Source organism: Mercenaria mercenaria, chromosome 9 (genome assembly GCF_021730395.1).
Source record: "Mercenaria mercenaria strain notata chromosome 9, MADL_Memer_1, whole genome shotgun sequence".
Lineage (NCBI taxonomy): Eukaryota > Metazoa > Mollusca > Bivalvia > Venerida > Veneridae > Mercenaria > Mercenaria mercenaria.
Window position 1 is genome coordinate 23,985,066 of NC_069369.1, and position 21,419 is coordinate 24,006,484.

Sequence of the window (21,419 nt, forward strand, 5' to 3'; positions counted from 1 at the left end):
AAAGGAAGAGCTTGTTAACACTCTAGAGGTCACCATTTTGGCCCAGTCTTAATGAAACTTGGTCAGAATGTTACCCTCAATAAAATCTTGGACGAGTTTGATATAGGGTCACCTTGGGTCAAAAACTAGGTCACCGGGTCAAATCAAAGGATAAGCTTGTTAACACTCTAGAGGTCACAATTTTGACCCAATCTTGATGAAACTTGGTCAGAATGTTATCCTCAATAAAATCTTGGACGAATTTGATATTGGGTCTTCTTGGGTTAAAAACTAGGTCACCAGGTCAAATCAAAGGAAAAGCTTGTTAACACTCTAGAGGTCACAATTTTGACCCAATCTTAATGAAACTTGGTCAGAATATTACTCTCAATAAAATCTTGGACGAGTTCGATATTGGGTCATCTGGGGTCAAAAACTAGGTCACCAGGTCAAATCAAAGGAAAAGCTTGTTAACACTCTAGAGGTCACAATTTTGGTCCAATCTTAATGAAACTTGGTCAGAATGTTACCCTCAACAAAATCTTGCACGAGTTCGATATTGGTTTATCTGGGTTCAGAAACTAGGTCACCAGGTCAAATCAAAGGAAAAGCATGTTAACACTGTAGAGGCCATATTTATGACTGTATCTTCATGAAACTTGGTCAGAATGTTAATTATGATGATCTTAAAGTCCAGTTTGAATCTGGGTCATGTAGGGTCAAAAACTAGGTCACCAGGTCAAATCAAAGGAAAAGCTAGTTAACAATCTAGAGGCCACATTTATGGCCATGTCTTAATGAAACTTGGTCAGAATGTTAATCTTGATGATATATAGGTCAGGTTCAAATCTGGGTCTGGTGGAATCAAAACCTAGGTCACCAGGTCAAATCAAAGGAAAAGCTTGTTAACACTCTAGAGGCCACATTTATGATTGTATCTTCATGAAACTTAGTCAGAATGTTAATCTTGATGATCTTTAGGTCAAGATCAAATCTGGGTCATGTGGGGTCAAAAACTAGGTCACCGGGTCAAATCAAAGGAAAAGTTAGTTAACAGTTTAGAGGCCACATTTATGACCATATCTTAATGAAACTATCTTGATGATCTTTAGGTCAATAGTTCAGGTGAGCGATACAGGGCCTTCATGGCCCTCTTGTTTGCTTAGAATTATACTTATTTAATGTTCTTTATCTCTCTTATTACTTAATACTTTTGACACAGACTCAAGCTATTGTCCAATATCTTCATTTTTATTGGAGGCAATAAACACTCTAGTGACAGCTCCAGCTTCCTTAGATGTGCCCAGTTTCACTATCCAGCATCGAAATAGTCGAGCACGCTGTCTCCTGTGACAGCTCTTGTTCTATTGCCTTCTTGACAGGTGCATAACCTTGATGGGGAAAGATCACATTGAATCTGGAATCAGTCAGTTGATTGATTGATTGATTGGTTGATTGATTGCAGTGTTTATCCACTGAAAGTTAGTATAACAGGATTTCAGTGGCACTTTTCTCAAATAAGGAAACAACTCCGCTTTTTATTAATGTTCAAATGTAAACTTAACAAGAAAAGATGGAAATATTTAAAAAGATGGTGACAGAAATTTAGTCCAGGCTGTAATAATTGTATGTATATTTGTTACAGGCTATCATTCAGGATGATGTTACTCACAGATTTACAGCTGAAGGTAAGTAACCAATTTGTAAAGATAAAGATGGCAAACTCATTTAATTTTGTTGGCATCAAATTTCATGGTTTGGGCCAAAATGGCCATTTAAAGGGTTCTTAACCTTTAGGCTGCTAAATTTCTAAAATGGACTGGTCCATCATTCAATCTGGACAAAACCATTTATTATTTGTAGGGGTGTTGACTGAAAATTTACTGACTGAATAGTGAACAGTGCAGACCATGATCAGACTGCATGGATCAGCCTGCACATCCGTGGTCGCAAAGGCAGAATCACTTGCCGCCAGCAGGCTAAAGGTTAAATTTTTGGGTTTCAAAATTGACCTTTAGCCTGCTGGTGGCAAGTAATTTCTGGGTTTCAAAGTTAACCTTTAGCCTGCTGGTGGCAAGTAATTTTGCCTTTGCGTCCAGTGCAGACGCAGGCTGATCATGGTCTGCACTGTTCGCAATTTGGTCAGTAAGTTTTCAGTTAACACCCCTTCGAGGAATAAATGGTACTGCCCAAATCGAACGATAGACCTGTCCATTTTAGAAATTTAGCAGGGTAAAGGTTAAAGATAAAATATAAAGGATTTTTCCTTGTTTCTTAAGGTTTAATTTCATTGATTGAAACATAATAGATTATTTTAAATGAAAATCCACAAAAAGTAGTCCCATATGAATATCAATGATTTTGCAGTAAATGTTTGAATCAAAAAAGGTGAAAGAGTGACTAGAAATGGAACTAGGCAGTGCAATGCAAATTTGACTTTATCAAAACAAACAAAAAATTAAGTACTATTGAAATGTACACGTATGCTTTTCATGTAAATGATTTTGCTGCCAGATTCTTGGGAATGTGTAAAGATTTATTTTTATCATTATTCATTATCATACAGGTGTTACACTGTGTAATTTGTAAAGGCTGAGTACCAGCTATGTTCTTTTTAGTTAATACGATAGCTTTCTTTGCCATATTTATTAACAAAACTTCTTACTACTCTGTTCAGATTTAAAGAGCTGGAATTTACTGACTAGAACAGATAAAGGTTACCAGTTTATAAGGTAAGAACCTTTGTAGAATACTCTTGTGATCCTTCCTTATAATTGAAGTCAGCAAAATTGTTGCCTTTTGATTGACTGTTTTAGGGAAATCATTAATACTTAAAGTATTAATATGTTATTGTCATGGTTAGATGGTAAATTTCGATTTGTTACTCTAAAACTAGAAGTTGTGTGAGTGTTTATTCAAATGGACTAGAGTCACTAGACAGATCTTAAGACCATTTGGGACTTTAGTTCAGTCACAAGGTAATGGAAATATCCATGGCAAATTACACCTCTTGATACATATTTTTGTAGAATAACTGAATAGGTAAAGAAAGTTAAGAACACTTTGCAGTAAGATAATTGCCTTTTATCTTTAATTGTTGGATACCTACGTAAGTAAACAAACAAGTTGTTTTCTGTGCTACATTTTGCTTAATTCTATCAAAATTTATGTTTTCAGTGTACGTCTCACAATTCTATGGTGGATTGGCTGCTTAATTCGTTACGGCATTCTTTTACCATTTAGGTATGCTTATTCTACTGTTATACTCTAACTGTGGCATTCATTTACCATTTATGTACGCTGTTCCTATTGTGTAATGGGTTTGGTTGTTGTTAAAAATGCCTGAATACTTCTAGGTTATTTATCACAGATCTGAATTATAACTGTTTATTGGTAAGGTTGGTGTTTGCTGAAAGATAAGAAAAGTATAGAGTAAAAATAACATAGATTAAGATTATTAGTCTCAGGTGTTCACTGGGGGGGACTTTCGGTTTGCTTCTATCCGTTAGTTGTACAAAGTGGGATCCTGAAAACTTTAAAAGTACAAGACACTTTTTTTTTTTAAACTTGGTACATGGGTAGATGGTAATATGGAGAATATGCAACCCCATTTATTAGCTCGACTTTTGAAAGAAAATGTAGAGCTATTGCACTCGCCCCGACGTCGGCGTTGGTTAAAGTTTTTTATAAAGTATATCTCTGTTACTATCAAAGCTATTGACTTGAAACTTAAAATAGTTATTTACTATCAAAGTCTACACCAGAAGAAACAATCCCCACAACTCTGATTGAATTTTGACAGAATTATACCTCTTTTTAACTTAGAATTTTTGTTAAAATTTTTGATAAAGTCAAATATCTCTTTTACTATTAAAGCTTTTTACTTGAAACTCAAAATAGTTATTTACTATCAAAGTCTACACCAGGAGACACAATTCCCATAATTCTAGTTTGAATTTTGACAGAATTATGCCCCTTTTTAACTTAGATTTAAAAAAAAAATTTTTTGATAAAGTCAAATATCTCTGTTACTATTAAAGCTTTTGACTTGAAACTGAAAGTAGTTATTTTCTATCAAAGTCTACACCAGGAGACACAATTCCCATAACTCTGATTTGAATTTTGACAGAATTATGTCCCTTTTTAACATTGAATTTTTTTTACTGGCAAAGCTCTAATTCAGAGTCAAGCACTGAGAAAAGTCGAGCGCGCTGTCTTATGGACAGCTCTTGTTTTGTTGCTATGGCAAAAAATGTAGTTGCTATGGCAAAAAATAGTCCAAAAATATGAGAGAAAAAATAGATTCTGTGATAACATAAAAAAGTGCAAGAAATATTTTCATGAAACCTGACTAATTATTGGTAGATTATATGGATTCTGCAAATACTTTAAAAGTACAAGAGATTTTTTTTCATGAAATTTGGTAATTAGGTAGAAGACAGTGTAAGGACCATGCACATTATTTCATTTTTTCCATCCATTCCGCCATCAGTCTGTCCTGTCAGACACAAATGGGGAATTTTGTCAAAACTTAAAAAAGTGCAAGATGTTTTTTCATGAAACTTGATACTTGCATAGTTGGCAGAGTATGCACTTCCTTTTATTTTGTTGCAATGGCAACAAAGTGGTTGCCTGTGGCAACAAATAGTCCAAAAATATGAGGGGAAAAAATGATTCTGTGATAATTTAAAAAGTGCCAGAAATGTTTTCATGAAGCCTTACTAATAGATGTTAGGTTATTTGGAGGATATATGTAGGTTCTGCAGTAAAATTCCAGTTTAAAAAATGTGGTTTCTATGGCAGCAAATATGAAAAATGCCCCTTCTGGTAGCGAACTTTTAATGCTGGGCAATTAATAGTCTTCTTTTGTATATAACTTAACCTTTACCCTGCTAAATTTCTAAAATGGATTGATCTGTCATTCAATTTGGGCAGTGCCATTTATTATTTGAAGGGGTGTTCACTTAAAATTTACTGACTGAATAGCAAACAGTGCAGACCATGATCAGACTGCACGGATCAGCCTGCACATCCGTGCAGTCTGATCTTGGCCTGCACTGGTCGCAAAGGCAGAAACATTTGCCATCAGCAGGCTAAGAGTTAAGTTAAGAAAGGCTTGTATACTTACTTGGAAATAATTTGACAGCCACAAATGTAAAATACATAGAGGATATTTAAGCTTTTTCCATGAATATTGTTTTCTTATTTTTATTGAATGGTTTGAAATATGATTTTTTTCATAACACAATATGAAAATAAAGCCATATTTATGATAAAAACTTGGAATTTTCTGTTTAACATATACTCAGATGTTTGAAAACATCATTTGTTTATTTTTAGAAGTAGCAACAGCAACAGCAACTCCTTTTCCAGGCAGCTGAAATAAAATTTTATTTTCGAAATAAATGAGAAACGTTACCATTACAACATTAACAGAAAGTGCAGATTTACATGTTGCGCAGAACTCCTTAGTTCTCAAAGTGAAAATATAAAACATGCATTTCACTGTACAATGATTGTATTATATTTCTCCTTATTTCATTAGAACATGTAGAAAGTATATACATGTAATAAAGAAAGATAAAGATAAATGTCTTTAAACCTCTATACTAATTTATTACATGACATTTAGATAAAATATTGGTAATATATGTCAATATATGACAAAATGTATACTATCAGTAATAGAAAAAAATATGATTTTTTCAGATTTACCCTGTGTATTGCAGGCCTGTTGTGGTTAATAACATCTACATTTTTGATTGGTTATTTCCCAGATGGAAAGTAAGTTGATTTGTTAATTTTATTGAGACATGAAATGACCTTGTGTGGAGTCTTTTTTATTTGTGGAGCTGAAGCATAAGGCAAACCACCAGACTGATAGTAAAGAATATTTCCACAAAGATTATTAGTCCCCTACTGGTTCATCGTAAGGGACTCTAGGAATGCCCTCCATCCGTCCTGTCCGTCTACAAATCTGGACCCTGCGATTGCTCAAAAAGTATTCGAGTTAGGTTCATAAACTTGGTATGTGTATAGATGGCAATATGTAGATAATGCACATACATGACTTATGCTTGTAGGTCAAAGGTCACGGTTGAAGGTCAAGTGAAAATTGTTTTCGCTCCCTAACTTTTATATGCGTTGATGGATTATCTTAGTACTACACACAAACGTTCCCCATGATGAGACAATGTTTCAACACATGACCTATGCTTGTCGGTTAAAGGTCAAAATCACTGTTTAAGGTCAAGTGAATATTTTTTTCTGCCCCAAAACTTTTAATTGCATTGAAGGATATTTTATTTCTACACAGAAATGTTTCCCATGATTAGACTATTTGTCATGCACATGACCCATGGTTGTTGGTCAAAGGTCAAGGTCACTATTGAAGGTCAAGTAAAAATTTGTTTCAGCTCTATAACTTTTATATGCATTGATGGATTATCCTAATACTGCACACAAATGTTCTCCATGATGAGACAATGTGTGTGTGTACATGATCTATGCTTGTAGGTCAAGTTCACTATTGAAATTTAAGTAAAAATAGTTTTTGTTTCTTAGCTCCTAACACTAACAAAGTTTTATACTGGTAGGGGACTTCTGTATTGCCACTGCAATACTCGGTCACTTGTTATCTTTTATATTGTAGTTCAGTAAGTGGCCATTCCAGGGCTCAACAAAACCCCCAGTCTGCTCGTAAATATGAGTAGAAATACTGGTAGGCTCTGGCCAAGTGGAACTTGCTGTAGTACTTGTCCTGCAGACAGTTTTTGATAAAAATAAAGTGAATCCAATTAAATGGAGCAATACAGAACACTTGATAGCTGAAAGATCTAAAACAGAAGTTGATTAATTTTGTTTGCAACTCTAAAATCCATCTAGCACCATTACGGTACTGCATGACAATCACATTAGCTATTTACTCGACAGTCCAAAATAAGATTCTATGTACCATTTTTGAAGGACTTTAAAGAAGATGCTGTCTGTTAAAGTCAAATTGTAAGACGAGTACAAATTGTAGCAGGAAGAGTGAAAATTCTAGGCAGCTCATCCTGCAGAACTAGTTGCTTTCAAAGAAGTTGCTGAGCACTTCATTCTTGGAGAATGGAACAACAGTGCTAGAGGGAAAACATTTATTTGATCTATATAATAACAAAAATAGGCAATTGAGTTATGATTTTCCAAAACTAATGTTAGGTCAGACTCCACAGATCAAGTGATTCAATTTCAGTTATATGTACATCCAGCTGACTTGGGAATCCAATAACAATTTGTAATTTTACACTTTTGTATTCATATTAATTTCTTCAGGGGCAGCCTAACTTCCCTCCCTGTCAGTAAAGGTTGAATATTTTTTGATAGACACTACAGAAGATGTGATTACAGAGCAATAATATGTAAAAGTGTAGAAAAATGGAGACATTCGAAAGTATAACTTTTTCAAAAGTAGGGGTGACTATTGAGGCCAATTTTGACTATTGCAATACTATTGATATTGCTTAAAAACTATTGCGATACTATTCTATTGCAGGTTACTATTGCGATACTATTGCAATAGTTATCGGCCATCATATTTTATACAGTAAAGCTACCAACTGGCATTGTTACACAGTGTAACAGATGGCACTGTTTATAATTGCTGTTAACACACATTGAGATGTTTGTATAACTGAAACGGACAGAAATAATTCTAACATTAAATATTTCTTGCCTTCCTTGGCTTTGGAACAATAAGTAAAACAATAAACCTATGCAAGGTATACTCAAACGAATCGGCCATTTTGTTGCGAATGTCAACATGTTTAATAACCCAAAGCATCGAAAAATACGTACCAGCACGAAATGAAGGGCCCTACCGAACAGTTTGCTGTATAATACAAATAGCCTTCTTTCTCCATGTCCATATTACATTTTCTGATCTAAAATTAACAGGTTATTTAAACATATTTAATCAAAGTTTCTAAGAAACTAAATTTATTAATTATCTCCCAGACTTCTCAGTCCTTTATGGTAGTTTAATTCCGTGAGGGTAATTATTGTAATGGAGACGTAAACATTTTCCGAGGCGCAAATGAAAGCTGGCTCTGTTTCTTGGTTTATAAATTATAAATTATTTCTGTATTTACAAAAATTTCAAAACTATCGAAACTATCGATTGTTGAAGGAACTATCGGCGATTGTTATTGGATCGTGACTTTTCTATCGATGCATGCTATCGGGACACTTAGTATCGCAATGCATCGATAGTTCGATGTATCGTTACACCCCTATTCAAAAGTACAAATTGTTTAATCTTTTGAATGTTGTTTGAATGTTGGCAAAAGTGAGGCATTGTTTTTTTTATTCATTGAGGTGTGCATGTGTACTAGTGACTGCAGGTTAATAAAGTAATAGAAATTATTCTTTATTAAGTACTTACTTTTATTCTATTACAGACACAAAAGATTGTTAAACAGAGTCTCAAGCCTAATGGCACATAGAATATTATGCCGTGCTATGTCTGCTGTTGTAACGTTTAATTAGTAAGTATATATCATGAAAACTTGTTTATCATAAGTTTAATCCTGTCTGTTCTATTTTCTATATTAGATATTACAAAAAAATACATTTCCTTCTTTTTTTTTATTCTATATATATATGTGTATTAAATGGAATGTTCTGTCAGTCAAATTGCTAAATGGCAGTTTAACAACCATGGTAGCCTAGGGGTTGAGAGACTGCTTCTAGTTTGGGAGGTTGTAGATTGACTTTCTAGCCATGTCACACCAAACCAGTAACTCCTTTGCTTGATAGATTAAAAGGGAAAATAGCTTCTCTTCTTGCATACCTAGGTGATGATGAATACTATCAGGCATGAGATGTCAGGAGTGATATATATATATGTTAAAGTTGAAGAAATAGATATGCTATCTACCTAAATAAGTTAGTATAAACTAATGACAGTTTTTAGTTTCTTACTATTCTTACTTAGTGAACAAATGTTACATTCTGTGTGTGATTCAATCCTTTACTTCTAGTTGGACAAAATTTTACACTAATTCTGCTTTATTTGCTTGATGGTGGTAATCATTTGAGGCGTCTTTCCTGCTTGAAATAATTCCCAGTGTTAGTGGGTTTGTCCTCTACAGAGAAAAGACACCCACTTCCATCTGATGGAAAGACTGTTTTTGTTACTGACTGTTTCAAAGCCTCCCCCACCCCCAAGTGGAAAATTAAAAGATGATTTTCATTTCAGTTTAGAGCACCGTCCACAGAATGGTATTTGTGTAGCTAACCACACGTCACCTTTAGATGTCGTCATACTTAGTAGTGATAACTGCTATGCAATGGTTAGTAGGAGTTTTAGCTTGACTGTTAGAAGAATAGGTAAAGCTATTGCACTCACCAATTTGCCAGCTTCCATTTTCTGAGTTGTTAAGTTTTTTTATGTAAGCCAGTATATTGGGAACCACTTGCAGGGGGGATTGGATTGAAACTTCACACGCTCTTCTTTTCACTGTGATTATCTGACATGTAGTACTGTGGTTCCATAACTCTATTTTGCATTTTTGCAGAGTTATGTCCCTTTTTCAACAACAAGGCTTTAGAAACATGAAATTGAAAGAAAATTTGTTTTGTTTTACATGTAAAATCAAAATATCTTTCACTTGAGAATACAGTACAACCTCTCCAGAGCGGCCCTCTCTTAAGCAAAAACCTCTCTATAACAGCATCATCAAAATTTCCCTAAGCTGAAATATACTATCAAATATACCTCTCCAGAACAACAACCTCTACATAACAGTCATATCTGTATCTCCCAAAGGATGTTGCTCTACAGAGGTTGCACTGTAACATATTCTGAATTTGCACATTTGGCTATGCCACTTGTGAAAAAATTGCATCTGGTGTTCACTCAGTGAAAGAACTGTTGAACTTACACTGAAACAAATAAGTATCCTCTATATATATTACCAAGAGCTGTCCGAGGTCAACTGCTAGACTATTGAAATTTGGACTTAAATTAGATCAAGCTTCTAGGCTTCCAAGATCTGTAATTAGAAGTCATAAATGCAATTCTTGGATGAAAAATATGTAAGCTTCATCTTTGATATGATTATAAATTTGTAAACTGACTGGTATTATCATCTATAATAGGTCACTAAAAATATATATTTCGAGTGATACATGTAGAATTATGTGCAAGTTATATGCAAAGCTTTTTAAACAGAATGAAAAGAAATGTATTTTAAATGTAAAGAGAAGGTAGAAATGATCAGCACTCAGTTGATAGAAAGTTCTGTGAATATAAGTACCATTACTTTCTGTCATTTGATAGTGAGCTAGCATGTACGAAAGATTTCTCTGTTTCTGTTGTAGGTTGGTCAGTCACATTCAGGATTCCTAGGTGTCATGCAGAGGGCTTTGTCAAGAGCTACATCACACATCTGGTTTGAGAGATCAGAAATAAAAGACAGACTAGTTGTCTCTAAAAGGTATCTAAATTAAATCTTTTTTACATCAGTTGATATTTATATTTTCAATTTAATTTAAACTTTGCTGACAGTGTTTCAGAATTATAACTACAAATCAAACCTGTACGAAGCAGCTGGGGGCCTCCGTGGTCGAGTGGTTAAGGTTGCTGACTTCGGGGCGTTGAATTCTTCATGTGAGGAAGCCATCCAGCTGGCTTATGGAAGGTCGGTAATTCTACCCATGTGCCAGCTCGTGATGAAATATTAAACAGAGGGGCACCTGGGGTCTTCCTCCACCATAAAAAGCTGGAAAGTTGCCATATGACCTATAATTGTGTCAGTGCGACGTAAAACCCAACAAAATAAATGTACTAAGCAGCCAGCATAGGAAGTGACACAGTCTTGTTGCTTGAGGCAGTTAGCTGCTTAAGACATTTGGCAATTTGACATTAGAACAAGAAGTCAATTTGGGAGTTTGGTGACTGGCTTCTTTAGGTAGTTCTGTATGTTTGATCAATCTTAAGTGATGGTGTAACATCTGTTATTTGGAAAACCTAGAATAATGCCTGATAGCCATTGTACTGACAAGATTAATATTTTTAGGAATCTGTTAAATCCTGTGTATTAAGGAGGTAGGTTACCTTCATATTTGTATGTGCGCATGTCAAACCGGAAGCTAACGTGACGATTTACGACGACGTTTACGACAAACTAAATGTGTTTGTATATTCATTCTTCTGAAAACAAATCATGAACTTGTCTTCGATCTGATGCTTTATGGTTTAATAATGTAGAAATAATGAATAAATTGCCGCAGAAACGCTTCCAAACAATGTTGCCTTAAAATGACGTCATTGACGTCATGACGTTACGTGTCAGTTACCGCGCAAACTTAATAGCTTTTATCTTGAAAGTACGTAATTCTGTACATTTTCTTTATTTTAACTATTTTCAAATAACCATTATTTGCTGAAATATTTTTTATGAGTCTTTTGCTCTGAATAATAATCAATATTTTGCTTCTTTTATGTAGTTATATTGAAATGTTATGCGGAATGTAAGAAAATGGATGATGGCAACCAATGTTATTTGGAATATAGTTGGGTGAAAGGTTACTTGTTACGGCCATTTTCAAATAAAAAGTCTAGCAGTTTGATTTGTAATACCTATTTTTCAGGTTCCATTGATAATTTGTTACTTACATACTAAAACTAAGATCTAAAATTGTTCAAATTTCAGTAGAAAATTGTGGTTTCTTGAATTGAATTGATGTTACCATGGAAACGAAGCCCGTGACCTATGTATCTAAATGTAAAATTCAAAAGCGTTGACACTGGTCTATTTAAGAAACACAGCTTCAGCTTTTTATTTTCATTTCAACAATATCCATGAGAATAATAGCAGCACGCTGAACGATTTTTCCATCAAAAATGGCAGACGAGGGGTACTGTTGTACGTATTCTAAGCTGTGAAATTTGTTTGAATAAATGCAAATAACACGAAAATGTAACCTACGTTAGAAATAATATGTTTTAAAGCTACATCAACTAAAAAGATAATCTTATTCAATATTTTTTTTAAGAAATCACGACAAACAGCAAGATATAAGCTATTTTAAACATCTCTGTTGCCATGGTTACTTTAAAATTTAAGGAAAATAGGGTACCATGTAAAGTGCTTGGTATTTTGCTAATAATATTACCCAAATATTTCATGTTGGTCATTAACAGAATGGCACTGAAGCTGTCGAAAACCCCTATTTTTATACATAGCTGTTTAAAAATGAGAGAAAATGCGTTACCATGGAAACACGAGCCCCGCGACATACACATTTTAAGCTTATATTAGAAAGATAACGTGCATACCAGTAAAATGATCAATTATGCAGACTTCTACGGATATCAATGAAACTAAAATACACTGAAAAGTGTTAAATATCTGTATTTTCCTTCTTCTTTCAATATGAAATACCTTTGGAGGGTCATGTTCTTCAAACCCAGATAAAAATTGAACTTGAAGGGACAGAGACAAACGAAATTGAGACTGTAGCAGTTAAAACTTCATATTACACGAAATACAAAAACATGCTACGGTTCAACTAATTCGAATTTACCCTTGTAACAAGGTATCCTACCTCCTTAAATGTTTAACAGTGAGCGCTACTGTCTTCCTTAAAGATGACTTTGACAATAGGAAGGTTTTGATTAAAATAATTCAGAGTATTAACATAAAATAAGCAGCAACGTAAGAATTCTAGTTGGTGTATGGCAAACTTTGAACAAAATTTTCCGACTGATTTAACAAGTTCAAGCTCATGAAATTCAGGCTCATGACACTATCATTTTTACAGACTGAATTGCTTTTGGAAACAATGATGCTTTGAAAAATATACTTTATGTAGAACAATTTGTTTCAAATGTGCAGAGCCACCTTAAAGCATGTGGCTACTTGATACAGGTTCACCTATATTGATTTGTATATCATAATTTATTTATATATTTCAGAATGCAAGAGCATGTTGAAGATGAAAATAAACTGCCAATTTTGATATTTCCAGAAGGTAAGTAAAATAAAGTGTTGACAACTTATCTGTAAAACCTTGTTAAAGAGATAATTAGAACTAAAAATGTGTGTCTTATTCCATTTTGAACTATTGTCTTCAAAAAGAAACTCATTAAAATTCCAGTAATGCTATCTAAAATGCACTACCAGATCTGATATGCACAAGTTTGTATTCAGGATTATTTTGACATGATTTAAATGATGCACCATTTTTAGCTCACCTGTCACATAGTGACAAGGTGAGCTTTTCTGATCACCCTTCGTCCGTCGTCAGTCCGTGCGTGCGTCAACAATTTCGTGTCTGCACGATAGTGGTTTCATTTATGATTTTATTTTAACCAAACTTACACAAAACTTTTATCACCGTAAGATCTCGATTCCTTTCTTGAACTGGCCAGATCCCATTATGGGTTCCAGAGTTATGGCCCCTGAAAGGGCCAAAATTAGCTATTTTGACCTTGTCTGCACAGTAGCAGCTTCATTTATGATTTGAATTTAACCAAACTTACACAAAACTTATGTCACCATAAGATCTTGGTTCCTTTTTTGAACTGGCCAGATTCCGTTATTGGGTCCAGAGTTATGGCCCCTGAAAGGGCCAGAATTAGCTATTTTGACCTTAAGATCTTGGTTCCTTTCTTGAACTGGCGAGATTCCATTATGGGTTCCAGAGTTAGGGCCCCTGATACGGCCAGAATTAGCTATTTTGACCTTGTCTGCACAATAGCAGCTTCATTTATGATTTGAATTTAATCAAACTTGCACAAAACTTGTGTCACCATAAGCTCTCGGTTCCTTTCTTGAACCGGCCAGATCCCTTAATGGGTTCCAGAGTTATGGCCCCTGAAAGGGCCAAAATTAGCTATTTTGACCTTGTCTGCACAATAGCAGCTTCATTTATGATATGATTTTAACCAAACTTGCACACAACTTGTATCAGGACAAGATCTTGCTTCCTTTCTTGAATTGGCGAGATTCCATCATGGGTTCCAGACAGGGCTCCGGAAATTTTGAGAACTCAATCGGTCCGGAACGAAAATCCTAACATCGGCGCTACCCCACCCACCGCATTACCAATATACCATATTTGTAAAACGTGATAATAAGCATGTCATGCATTAAAACTGAGTTACCGGTCAACGCGAGTTACTATACAATGAAGACAGTTATTCAGTGTTATGTGTGATCGTTACTTTGTTTAAATTTCGATGTTTTTCCGAGAAAATACTTGCAAGGATAAAATTACCGAGGCATACACCGTGTATCTAACTAGTCTAAAAGCCAACGCACGTGACTTCGGTACCGTATACACGCCAGTTTCCTCATTCTTTGACGGAATTTTATAAAATAGAATGTGTCAAACTGAATTACACGACACATATTTTCTGCTATACATCCTCAGTATTTTAAGAATACTCTGCCGCGGACCGAATGTGTACGTTATGTGAACGCTGAGATCGAATTTCCCGCATGTGTAGTACCATTTTGTCATGCGGGTTGTGGCCACGGATATTTCATTTCACTGGCGTTGTACTTCAATAAGCAACTACATTTTATTAAGTTATATGTTCTCTTCTTATGTAAACAAAATTTCGTTTTGAAACGTTTTTTAAAGACCGATTTGTTAAACAGCGCCATTCCGGTTTTCTTTATCATTCGTGTTTGTCAGTCCATTTTTTTTTCTTTCTTTTTTTTGTACAGTCGGGTTGCAAAGACGATTTTATGCACTTGTTTCAACTGGAGCCCCAACAAATGTATCATATAATTTTTACAAACAAGTAATTATAAAAATTATATCGGTTTCCCGTGTGATGTCTCAGTAAATGCAGTGACCATTTGTTTTTTTACCCGTGATCAAACATATAGCCTTTTGAAAGAAACCGTCCGTCGGATTCTAAATAAAAGAAGTGGATCCCCGTCGAAAGGATTTGGATCCAGTCAGAAACATTTGAAAACCAGTCAAAAATGTTTAATTCATTGCAGTCGGCTGTCTGCAAACATTAAAGGATGTGCCGCGCGAGCACTGATTGCGTCACGTGCTAATTATGGACCGATTATCAAGGTGACAATCAGACCGTTTGACACGTTTATTGATTATCTGAGGGTGCGACCAACAATTTCCTGCTTGGCAGGTGATCGTGTACTGAGATTTCAGACCGAAATTTATACTTTTCTCCATTTTTACGGGACCGATTTTTTTCGTTTTTTCACTTCACGAATCGGTCTGAAAAGTCAAAAATCGGTCCAAAACCGACAAACAGGCAAATTTCCGAAGCCCTGGTTCCAGAGTTATGGCCCCTTAAAGGTCCAAAATTGGCTATTTTGGCTTTTGCAGCCATATAGAGACTTCATTTATGGTTTTAATTTGATACAAATTTCCAAAATATTTTCAACAACAATAAATCTTGGATTCAATGACAGACAGATCCAATCTTAGGTTCCAGAGTTATTTTATATCTGATTACCTCCCGTGATTGTAATCAAAATGGATTTATATCAGTAAGTATGCCCTTTTCTCGTTATTCCGAGCCCCTAAGCCGGTTTTTCGGTGCTGGTCAGTAGAAGATTTAAGTTTCAAAAGAGTTTTTGCTATAGTTTGGTACTCCAACAGCTAAACTTATAAAATCCCCATGAAGAAAAATTCCAAGGATTTTTGTTAATTAATAATCTAGGCTTTCACATGATGACCCTAACCCTCTGAAACAGCCAAATTCTTTCTCGTTAAAACCGAGACTTGCAATCATTTGTACTAGCTCTGAAAAATTAAGGCTTTTTTGAAAAAGTTCTTTGTTAAAATTAAGAACAGATATATTATTGTGTTAGCGGACAAAAAAGTTTTAAAATAAGTGCTTTCTGTTTTCTGTAAGGTTATATATTACCCCAATGATTTTAGATAAGCAAATTTTGTGCCAAAATTTTCTGTTGTGTATATTTCTATTTTAATGCAAGTAATTCTATTTTCTTTTTACTTTTGTTTATCTGTCATATGATTTTTTACAACATACATAAAATTTAGAAACAGGAAATAGCTGCAAGTGCAAATTTTCCAAAGGCTCGGATCAATGAGAAAGCTCGGAATTACGAAAAAGAGGCATACTTATAGGACTTATTTGAAATTTCATTATTGTTATTAGTTGGACTGAGACAATCAGGGTAGATATAATTATGGACTGATTTTATATCAAATTACCTCCCTTTATTTCTAATTGAAATGGGTATATCTCCATAACTAATGAAGATACTGATCTGAAATTTCATTTATGTCAACAGATTTATTTGGAAGATCCTTCTTTTGTTCACTTACAATATTTTTTTTTAATTACTTCCCTTTTACGTTACTATAAATAGCTTATTTTGAGTAACTTTTTTATTATCGGCCGTAGGGAAAAACCGAGACCACTTTTCTGTGGTACATCATGGATGGTACTTCCAATTTTTAGGTGTATATGACATATCTATACCTTGTAAGTTTTTTTTTTTTCTTTTTGGTTAAATTTCTTCCCTATGTTGTTCCTGTCCTTTGGACTTAGATATTTTTTCTGAGGACCTTCTTGTCCTCAAGTGCAATGATAACGGGAGCGATATAGGGCCATCATGGCCCTCTTGTTCTGTAATTAGAGTCCAGTGTTTTAAATTCTTATTTCTCTGCAGATGTGTAAAATATTGCATCTGGTGTTCACTTGCTGAAAGAACTGTTAAACTTACATGGAAACAAATATATATCCTCTAATTACAGTAAAGACTGCCTTAGCGACCCCTTGCTTTCAGCGACTCTCTGTCTACAATGACCTTTTTATTTCCTCCCAATTCATTTCACATTAAAATTGGCTTGTTTCTAGCGACCCCCTGTCTGATGCGTACAGCAACCATGATTTCTTAGCCCCAAACCAAGACTTCGAACCTTTATAACGACGTTTTGAACCCTCCTCTGAAAGGGAGAAAACTTCTCCAATACAAATCATGGAGTGTGGTTCTTAATCTTGATAACTGTGTCACCGTCTTATCAATGACAATTAAGTGAAGCAGACTGAAAGGTCATGTAAAAATATTCCATGTTTTATCAGAGTGTTCAAAGGTCCTTAATCAAATGCTAACTAGAACATTTCTTATTTGCCTTAAACCAAGACCTCTCCTAGTCAGTTTGTTTATAGAGACTCCCTGTATACAATGACCTTTTTGAAATTCTCCGAAGGTTGGTCACTGTAGACAGTCTTTACTGTACTACCAAGAGCTGTCTGAGGTCAACTGCTAGACTACTGAAATTTGGACTTTAATCATATCAAGCTTACAGGCTTCCATGATCTGTAATTAGAAGTCATGAGTGGAATTGTACTCAGAATTTTTTTTCTTGGATGAAAAATATGTACAAGATAATATCTTGTGTTTTTCAGTTTCTTCAATATAGTTAATGTGAAAGGTTATTTTATGTACATTTCAGGGACATGTATCAACAATACCTCAGTAATGATGTTTAAAAAAGGAGGTTTTGAAGTAACGCCAGTAGTTTATCCAGTAGCTGTTAAAGTAAGTCTTTCCATGTCATTTATCGGCTCATTTGCCTCAAGTTATTGGTATCAAAGACCACCTGTATTTAAATATCCTAGACTTCCTAAATTGACTTGTTGTTCAAATTTCAGCTTTATCTTAAGCAGTCACATACCCTGAGCAGTCAGGTTATGTCACTTCCTTGACTGGCTGCTTAATAAAATAATTGTTTGACTGTATACTTTTTTTATTTTAGTTTGATTTAGTGATGACTATGATAGCTGTACAGTCTGCCCTCTGGAAAAAAACAGTACTGTTGTCATATAAGAAGGTGTGGTAGTGATCCAAATGAGATTCGATCCTGTGAACTCTGGGTTGAATGACTGACTTCTTAACCCTTACCCTGCTAAATTTTTATAATGAACTTGTCCATCTTTCAATTTGGACAGTAGATCTACCATTATCTGTTAAAAGGGATGCATACCAAAAAGATACTGACTGAATGGCGAACAGTGTAGATCATGATCAGACTGCATGGATGTGCAGGCTGATCAAGATCTGCACTGGTCGCAAAGGCAAAATCAATCGTGTCCAGCATATATATTATATTTTTTTGTTGTAAAGAGGTTGCTGTTATGGAGAAGTTAATTAGTTTACCAGACCATTCATTCGGTGTCCTTGTTTAATTATGTCTCCCCCAGGAGACATATTGTTTTTGCCCTGTCCGTCCTTCCGTCCGTCCGTCCGTCACACTTCATTTCCGAGCAATAACTGGAGAACCATTTGACCTAGAACCTTCGAACTTCATAGGGTTGTAGGGCTGCTGGAGTAGACGACCCCTATTGTTTTTGGGGTCACTCCGTCAAAGGTCAAGGTCACAGGGGCTTGAACATTGAAAACCATTTCCGATCTATAACTAGAGAACCACTTGACCCAGAATGTTGAAACTTAATAGGATGATTGGTCATGAAGAGTAGATGACCCCTATTGATTTTGGGGTCACTCTGTCAAAGGTCAAGGTCACAGGGGCCTGAACATTGAAAACCATTTCCGATCAATAACTAGAGAACCACTTGACCCAGAATGTTGAAACTTCATAAGATGATTGATCATGAAGATTAGATGACCCCTATTGATTTTGGGGTCACTCCGTCAAAGGTCAAGGTCACAGGGGCCTGAACATGGAAAACCATTTCCAATCAATAACTAGAGAACCACTTGACCCAGAATGTTGAAACTTCATAGGATGATTGTACATGCAAAGTAGATGACCCCTATCGATTTTGGGGTCACTCCATTAAAGGTCAAGGTCACAGGGGACTGAACATTGAAAACATTTCCGGTCAGTAACTTGAGAACCACTTGACCCAGAATGTTGAAACTTCATAGGATTATTGAACATGCAGAGTAGATGACCCCTATTGATTTTGGGGTCAGTCTATTAAAGGTCAAGGTCACAGTGGCCTGTTCATGTAAAATCATTTTTTGGAAATAACTTGAGAACCACTTGACCTACAATGTTGAAACTTAATAGGATGATTGGACATGCAGAGTAGATGACCCCTATTTATTTTGAGGTCACTTGATCAAAGGTCAAGGTCACAGGAGCCTGAACAGTGACTTGAGAACCACTAGGCCAAGAGTGTTGAAATTTAGCGGGATGACTGGACATGCCAAGTAGATGATCCCTATTGCAGCCAACCATCAGTGTCTCTTTGACTTTGCTGCTGACCCCTATTGACTTCTTGTCTATAGGACTTTACATTGGGGGAGACATGCGCTTTTTTACAAAAGCATTTTCTAGTTAGATTTAAAAATAATCCTAAAAAAATCTTGATTGTCATATATGTCATGTATTTCTTTGACCCTGAAGTAGCAAGTCAATCATATTTTCATTATGAGCAAACCCAGTTGAACTGCATGGGGTAATTGAACTTATTGATAATATAACAGTAGATTTGATGATGCATTCTGTAACTGTAGTAAATATAGAATGGTATATGGCATATCATATGTTTCAGTATGGAAGTAGCTAATCTGCTTTGTTGATGCATTCTGGAGCAGTACTAAAATAGTTTGGTTTGTCATATATTTTAGTGAGACAATAGATTTTGCAATACATTCTTATACAGTAATGAATATAGTATGGTATATTCTATATATTTCAGTATGACCGTAGATTTGGTGATGCATTCTGGAACAGTAGCAAAGATAGTATGGTATATCATATATTTCGCATCATGACCAGCTGGGCTTTAGTGGTGGATATCTGGTATCTTCCACCAATGAAGAGACAGGTATTTTACTGATTTTATGCTAAAATTAAAATGCTACAGTTACTGGTATTACACATGTTTGTTGATATGGAGTTGCTTTATGTAGTTGTCAAGTGCACTGACATTAAAACATTTCACTACTGTGGGTATGTTGTAAAATTTACTTATTTGATAAGGCTATGAAGCAGGTCTGCAAAAAATTGTTATTCTATCCAGGTCTGCCAGTTCAGAAATACTGCACAAAATGGGCTCCTAGGGAGTTTTCTTACACCTTTATAGCATGAGTCATTATTGTGATTGTGACATAACACCTGCCATGTGTTTGTGACATAAAACCTGGCATGTCTTTGTGATACAAAACCCAACATTTGTTGAAATCATTAATCCTCCACCTCTGATTCATGTGGCGAAGTTGGCAGTTACTTGCAGAGAACAGGTTTGTACTGGTACAGAATCCAGGAACATTGGTTAGGTTATCTGCCCGCCGTTACATGACTGAAATACTGTTGAAAAACGGCATTAAACCCAAAACAAACAAACAAATTGTTTGTGACAAAAACCCAACAGGTGTTTGCGACATAAAAACCAACAGGTTTTTGTTGACACAACCCAACATGGCAAACAAAACAGGTGTGTGAGACTTAAAACCAAATGTGTTTGTGACATAAATCTCAATAGCGTTTGAGACAAAAATCTCAACAGGTGTTCAAGACATAAATCCTAACAGGTGTTTGTGACAAAACAAAACAGGTGTTTGTGACAAAACACACATAAAACCTGACAAAAAGAAATAGGAAATACACAAAAATTAGTATCTGCGTAAAATCTAGTCATCGATTAAAAGAATACTGGACAACGTGCAAATTAGTTTTAGTTGCTATAATTTTATTCAACATTTTTGGCATCTGAAATGTTTATTTAGATTGATGAAATATCCTTCAACTACTCATGTAAGTCAGTATTGAATGCAGAAACATTGGTTAACCATTTGGGTAACTGACAGTTGTTATAATACTAGTAACTGAAATACTGTTGAAAAGCAGAGTTTAATTCTAATCACTTAATTAAAGTACAAACATTATGAATTTATTGACATCTGAGCCGCACCATGAGAAAACCAACATAGCGTCTTTGCGACCAGCATAGATCCAGACCAGCCTGCACATCCGCACAGTCTGTTCAGGATCCATGCTGTTCACTAACAGTTTCTCTAATTGCAATAGGCTTTGAAAGAGAACAGCATGGGTCCTGACCAGACTGCGCAGATGCGCAGACTGGTCTGGATCCATGCTGGTCACAAAGCCATTGTGTTGGTTTTCTCATGGCGTGGCTCAATTTTTAATTTGGCAGGATGGTGAAGATTCAGTGAGTTTTGCAAGTAGAGTAAAAGCTGAAATTGCAAGACAAGGTGGTCTGGTTGATCTTGAATGGTAAGTTGTTTTGTATTTTGTGATAAATAGAGGTCAACCTTTCTAGCAGCATCACTGATATATAGCACTTAAGGACAAGTCAGTATTAGACACAGGACAACTAGAACAACATTTAGATTAGTTACTTCCATAATGCATTGTATTTTTGTGCTACAAATTACCAGCTTTATCATATACAGTAGAAATGCTGTAAACTGAACTGTCAATATAACAGAGTTTTAGTTTGGTTT

At 35.2% G+C, this 21,419-nt stretch overlaps 1 protein-coding gene across 4 annotated transcripts in view; it reads left to right on the forward strand.

Moving 5' to 3' along the window:
- The window catches only part of LOC123546723 (glycerol-3-phosphate acyltransferase 4-like), a 37,826-nt gene that overhangs the window by 10,707 nt on the left and 5,700 nt on the right, over positions 1-21,419 (forward strand). For all 4 annotated transcript variants that reach the window (XM_053551034.1, XM_045333221.2, XM_045333223.2 and 1 more), the window contains exons 4-14: positions 1,625-1,667; positions 2,657-2,711; positions 3,157-3,222; positions 5,689-5,763; positions 8,418-8,504; positions 9,218-9,311; positions 10,342-10,457; positions 12,941-12,996; positions 17,437-17,522; positions 19,652-19,780; positions 21,110-21,189. In XM_053551034.1, coding sequence (XP_053407009.1) covers positions 1,625-1,667; positions 2,657-2,711; positions 3,157-3,222; positions 5,689-5,763; positions 8,418-8,504; positions 9,218-9,311; positions 10,342-10,457; positions 12,941-12,996; positions 17,437-17,522; positions 19,652-19,780; positions 21,110-21,189 — 887 coding nt within the window. The remainder of the gene's footprint in view (positions 1-1,624; positions 1,668-2,656; positions 2,712-3,156; positions 3,223-5,688; positions 5,764-8,417; positions 8,505-9,217; positions 9,312-10,341; positions 10,458-12,940; positions 12,997-17,436; positions 17,523-19,651; positions 19,781-21,109; positions 21,190-21,419) is intronic.